Source organism: Fulmarus glacialis, unplaced genomic scaffold (assembly GCF_000690835.1).
Source record: "Fulmarus glacialis isolate BGI_N327 unplaced genomic scaffold, ASM69083v1 Scaffold26555, whole genome shotgun sequence".
Lineage (NCBI taxonomy): Eukaryota > Metazoa > Chordata > Aves > Procellariiformes > Procellariidae > Fulmarus > Fulmarus glacialis.
In genome coordinates this window covers 1-5,769 of record NW_009215336.1, presented here as the reverse complement: position 1 = coordinate 5,769, position 5,769 = coordinate 1, and the positions used below count along the sequence as shown (strand labels likewise).

The 5,769-nt window shown below is 48.6% G+C and overlaps 1 protein-coding gene across 2 annotated transcripts; it reads right to left on the bottom strand.

Annotated features, from left to right (window-relative positions):
* Window positions 1-879: 879 nt before the first annotated feature.
* Window positions 880-5,624, bottom strand: PHB (prohibitin). Of its 2 annotated transcripts, XM_009578907.1 has the most exons (6): window positions 5,478-5,624; window positions 4,915-5,076; window positions 4,229-4,371; window positions 3,476-3,592; window positions 2,199-2,294; window positions 880-1,250 (listed from the first exon to the last, which is right to left on the bottom strand). In XM_009578907.1, exons 1-6 carry the CDS (start codon window positions 5,563-5,565, stop codon window positions 1,038-1,040), a joined length of 819 nt encoding a protein of 272 aa, XP_009577202.1. In that variant the 5' UTR covers window positions 5,566-5,624; the 3' UTR covers window positions 880-1,037. The 2 variants fall into 2 exon arrangements, with proteins under 2 accessions (XP_009577202.1, XP_009577203.1); XM_009578908.1 differs by lacking the exon at window positions 2,199-2,294 and having other exon boundaries at window positions 1,038-1,088; window positions 3,569-3,592; window positions 5,478-5,608.
* Window positions 5,625-5,769: the final 145 nt, after the last annotated feature.

Genomic DNA, 5,769 nt, shown 5'->3' with positions numbered 1-5,769 from the left:
GCTCCACTGACCCAACCTTCATTCTTCTGAGATAAAAAAAAAAAAAACAAACCCACACTACTACACTTGGGACCGTGACATTTATTGAAGGCTGGTTATACAATCTCACCCATCACATCCTCCTCACAATTCAATTTCCCTAAATAAAAAGAGCATTGATGTAACAGAGAATTCTGCCCACGTCCGACTGCCTGAGCCACGGAGCACCGAGTCATCCCCTCTTTGTCCCAGGTGCCATCTGGAATAGGCCAACTGCCACTTGTACTGACCTTGATGAAAGAACCAACGCTGCACAACAGGGCAAGCGGCAGCAAACAGATCAGTGTGCGGCAGCGGGGGGAGAAGTGGAGATGTCCCATTTCCAGCATGTATGTGAGAAGTATTTCCTGCAGAGGAAGTATCTTCTCCTCCATACCTGAAATCCATCTACTACATGAAGTGAATCTCTGCTATTCTCACCCCCAGCCACAATCCACTCGATCTGTGCCTCCAGCTATCAGTGCTGTGGTTCACACAGGCACAGCAGAGCCACTGTCCTAACAGCTGAGATGTCCTCTTTCTCTCAGCTGACACCTGAAAAAAGACTGGCTTGACTGAAGAGCGAGCCCTGAGCGTCCCTGTTCCATAGTCCAGGACCTGCAAGTCTGTAATGATCCTGGCTCAGCCAGCCTAAAGGCACTGAAGCATCGCTGTGAAACCAGATTGATACAGCACTCTTGTGGTCAGGGCGTCACCTGGGCTACCTGGTCATCCCAGGAGTGAACAGATGAAAACTCTGCTCCTGTTGCTCAAACTGCCTGGAAAGGGGCAATTCTCAAACGTAGCTTAATGGTCAGTGGAGCCACTGCTCTGACCGTACATGGGAGGAATGCAGGTGTTTTGTCAAGAGTGTTCAGTTTTATTTGATTAAGAATTCAAAATGGGTTGAATTTTAATTTCCTCTGCTTTTACCAATGAGGAAATTGCAAAGATTCTTTTGGAAAGGGCTGATCTGGTAGGTAGAGGTGACCAGGCTAGCTATGGCTGCAGAGGCAGGTTCACTGTGGCAGCTGGAGGAGCACAGACTGTCCAGAGGGCAGATAGGTGATGTTGCGGGACCGTGAGAGCTGGTACGCGATGTCTTCAGCTGCCTCCAGCTTGCGCAGCTCAATCAAGCCATCGCCTGCAGTGGCCAGAGAGTTGGCAATCAGCTCAGCTGCTTTCGAGTCTCCCTCAGCAGAGATGACAGCTGCTTTCTTCTGCTGTTCAGCCTGAAAGTAAACAGATGAGAAGGGGAATAACTAACAGAGAAAACAAAAGAGAAGAAAGATGCTATTGTCATGTCTAAAACGTAAATTCCCACTTCACCACCTTACCGTTCTTTTCCCCAGTAGGATAGCTAAGACAGAAGGTGATTTTATTTTAAAGCTGCATTCATTCTGTTAGACTGTTTTTCTGCCTACTGTGGAAAAAAGGTTGAAAAATCATCGTGAAATTGCCTTTTCAGTCTTAACCTCATGAAACATTAACCCACCTAAGGGCACTCCTGGTGGAAAATTATCTATGAAAGACTCGAGAACTTCAGTGGAGTTAAAACCAGGTCAGATAAACACTTCTACTGTTTAATCATCCCAGCTGATTACATGCATCTTACTGCATCCACTGGATTAATTTTGGGTGTAGTTGCAGGTTCTTGCAGTCTCAACAGGCATGTGTTCTCAGCTGTACTGGGGTACTTTAACATGAAATTGTTTCTGTGGATGCTCACTGAGATCCTGGGTTGATCTGAGATTACGTGGTCTTGCATGCAGTCAGTAACACTCCTAGGACACAGGCCACCATGCCCATGATATCAAGCACCACGGAAAGCTTCAAAATTCACAAACAGCAGGATCACTTGGGTTGCAAATCTGAACGTTGAACCCCATTTCTAACTGACACTTCCTCCTGAGTGCTGTCTCCTCCTTCCTCCTCCATGCAGATATTTCTGTCCAGCACTCCAGTAAGACTGTGACACAGGATTACAAGAAAAAAAGACCCACAAAACCAACCTTAGGCTTTATCTATCCAACAATCTGAGAACCACGTCAGCATTACGACCCTAAGTGACTACTTCATTCAACCTGCCCAGACTCCTGGACAGTGAGATGTTCACTGCAAGCTAGAGTGGGAAGGAGATACCAGCAACCATTTCCAGGTTTCTCAGAAGGACAAGGTACCTTTTCCACAATGAATCTGGCTCGCTCTGCTTCTTGCTGGGCCACTTGCTTCATTTCAACCGCCTCCGTGAACTCCTTGCCAAAGGTCAGATGGGTCTGCAAGGCAGAAATCAAGCAAAGTCCACAACACTGACAGTTTACAGCAGCACTGCTGTGACCCACCCAGCTCCCAGGGATGGGGCAGCCTGCCTCTATCACTGAAACTGGAATGGAGATGGAAAGCCAGTATCCCTAAAAAACCAGAAACTGGGACAAGCGGGGCTCCCCATCCAGTTTTGAAGTTTCAAGGGAGACACCACAAGTGCAACTCCAGTCCAGCAGACCAGTAACACCAGTACTTCCAGAGACACGCCACGCTCCCCTGCCACCACTGCTTGCTTGAGCACCTGGCAGAGGCAGCCCGCTCGCCCAGCGCTCCCCTCCCAAGGCAGGGAAGCCTGCTGTCTGCCAAGCCGTCCTACACCTTTCGTGCTCCATTATGCACTGGTGTGCTCAGTCTGGGCTGTTTGGACAGCTGCAGTCTCCTGGGATGGGACAAGGGAAAGGTGAATTTCCTTCAGTAGTGTGCTCAGTAGAAAGCACCAGAAACAGTCAAAACCTCACATTTTGCAGAAACAAAGTCACCTTCCTGCAAAGACTTCCTGTATGTTCAAAGCCAAATGAAAGAGCTCGTTTCCCTTTCCTCTTAAGCAGGCTTTCGAGGGAAGTCCCAAAAGAGAAAAGAAGAGGTGCACGTACAAGCCAGGTTACAACAGATTTAATTTACAAAGCTTATAGGGAGGTAGGAGGGAAGAGCTCCCTCCTTGTATAGTCTTAGACTACACAGCCAGGAGAATAACTAATACTTCACAGAAAAAAAGATGCTATGAAAAGCGTACATTTGCACTACCTCCTCATGCCTAGCACTTTCTCCCTGTGTCTCAGGGTGCTTGTGGAACAGCTGCCTTCTCTAAAGCAATGCGCAGCCTGATCCATCACCCACAGAAGCATTTGCTTTTCATTTTAACTCTAAAAGCCCTGCAACAGTGAAGTCTGTCGATAAGCCAGCGCAGCGGAGCCTTCAAGGGCTTGCTCAAGGTCACTGAAGGCCAGCGACAAAACCAGAGGTACTGACTTGAGCTGTAATCGCTACATCCCATGCAACTGCAGACAGACGAATGTAGTCCACGTGTCTAAACTTCCAGCCCACCCTTCTCTGGCCATCCACTGATTCTCTTCTCCACTGCTCTTATTTGGGCGCACTCCAAAGAGAAAAACTGGAAAAGGAGAGCTCTTACCAAGGACACATCATCCAGAATAAGCCCGAAGGTTGCTGCTCTCTCCGTGAGGTCTTCGCTCACTTGCCTTGACACCAGCTCTCTCTGAGTGATCAATTCTCCAGCATCAAAGCGAGCCTGAAATCAGGACAGACAACAGTGAGAAGAAAGCTCCAAGAAGTGATAGATCCTGCATGCCCCGCCCGTCTTTGCACCCATGAGCCCCAGAGTTAATCCAGTTCTCCCAAAGCTAGCAAACAGCGAGCTGCCCAGGCATTTGAAGTAAGAGAACGACTGAATGACTGGGAATTTAAGCGTAAGCTGGAGGAGAGGTTGTCTAGTTGAGCACTTAATGTAAAAGCTGGACTAAAGCTAGTGAGTGATTATTTGGCAGTCCCCTGGGGATGCTTCCAAAAACAGAGATCTTCAGTAAGCCGAAATCTAAGTATACAGGAGAAATGAAAATCCCAGTCTCCTGTCTGCAACTCCCAGCCTGAAGAGCTAACAGCTGAGAGCAGGTAACAAAGAAACCTCTTTCCATCCAGAGATCATCCAACACGAATCAAGTCAGGCCAAGCAGTCAGAATGACCGAGACACAAACAATTAGCGTAGCTACAATTAGCTTTTCTGGATGGCCCATGAGAGCCTGGGAAGTGGAAAGAGAAGCTTTATTCTGGAGCATGACATATTCCACCCTCCAGCAGGTCCCTCACTGCTAAAAAGAGGAAAGGAAGATGACCGGCAGAGCCCAGCTGCTCTCACACTGTCCTTACCACAACAGACTTTAGGATTTCGGTTGTGATTGAGGGCAGGACACGCTCATCATAGTCCTCTCCAATACTGGTGAAAATCCGCGGTAACTGGGCAGTCACTGGTCTAAACAGGATACGCAATGTGATGTTCACGTTCTGTAGATCTGCAGGAAGAGAGTCACGAGTTTAGTGGCAAACCACAGGACAGGAGATATCCTGAAAGTTGTCTTCTGCAGGGTAGCTAAATGAGAAAGAATAAACATTCAGACTTCTTTTTGCCAGCAAAGACGAGTTATTTTTACCACCCCTTTCACCTTGGGATCCAAATCCTCCTTACAGATTTAAGCTTCAGTTTGTTTGTGATGCAGGGAATTACTTGCCCTACTGTAAAGACAGAGACTTTATGTTTAAAGGGACAACTTACAGGACTGAAGGAAGGGTCCCTTAATCCGTTCTGTACCTAAAAAGACAGACCAAACCATTCCTGACTCTGTGCCAAACCAAACTCAGCACACGTGGGATCTCCTTGTCCAGAAGAGGAAACTCCCACCCAAATACTCATTTTGTGGAAGTTAAAAGTTCACAAAGCTCTTGACCGTGGTAAAGCTTTTTCTCCTGTCCACCCAGCTGCTAACCGAGCAGCATCAGCATAAGCCACAGCACATCATCGCCTGGTTCTCTTACAGTTGCCGGGTCCAAGCACTCACCTTTGCTGCCGGTGATCACAGGAATGTTACGGGGGCGAGAGCGGCAGTCAAAAATGATGGGTTTCTGTACCCAGGGGATGAGGAAGTGGGTACCTTCTCCTACCACCGTGTCCTGGACGCCGCGGAATCGGTCAAAGATGACAGCTCTGTGGCCCGCATCAACTAGAGAAGAAAACGGCACATCAAGCGCGGTTTTACTATTGCCATCCGTTGCACCACCAAAACCTTCCCCATGGAAACGGTCTATCGGGGATAGGTGAAGCCTTTTCCTACAGGAGATGGGTGAAATTAATTGAATTGCTCCTTGTTGGGAGCAACAAGGCAAAGAGAAGATGCAGCCATGACTCCTGGCCCCCCAGGCTGCTCACAAGGGCAGCGGCTCATAGAGAAGGGACTTCGCAATCCTCTCGCTTGTGCAATGCACGAGGTATCAAACAGCCCAGCAGGGCTCCATGTCTATTTTCCCCTGATGCCATTAGCAATAAAAGCACAGAGCAGCCAAGATACTGACAAAAAAAAAAGATACAAAGTGAACTGGAAAGAGCTCAGCCTCTCCCACTCACCATTGTAAAGAGCAGAATTGACAACTCCACCTGCGACAGCCAACCCCAGGCCAAGCTTCCCAAGGCTTTCAAACCCCTTCGCAGCCATTTCACGTGTCCGGTTCCAGCCCCTTTAAAAAGTCCCTCCTGCAAAAACACACCAGCTTGTTAAAACCGTATGAAGCAAGAAGGCCCGGGGTCCCGTGTGCAGGTGCCCACGGAGCCCAGGATTGAGCCCCCCCTCCAAAAAACCCACCCTGCAGTGGCGGCATTCCCCGCAGCAACTCTTGTCTCTCCCCCTCAACAGCCACCC

What these genes read in the sequence shown, in the direction of transcription:
- PHB (XM_009578907.1), bottom strand. Translation starts at nt 5,565, where the DNA reads ATGGCTGCGAAGGGGTTTGAAAGCCTTGGGAAGCTTGGCCTGGGGTTG. An exon ending in TTCTGGATGATGTGTCCTTG is followed by an intron (nt 2,295 to 3,475) that starts GTAAGAGCTCTC and finishes TCTGCCTTGCAG; the next exon opens with ACCCATCTGACCTTTGGCAA. An exon ending in CCAGATTCATTGTGGAAAAG is followed by an intron (nt 1,251 to 2,198) that starts GTACCTTGTCCT and finishes GTTTACTTTCAG; the next exon opens with GCTGAACAGCAGAAGAAAGC.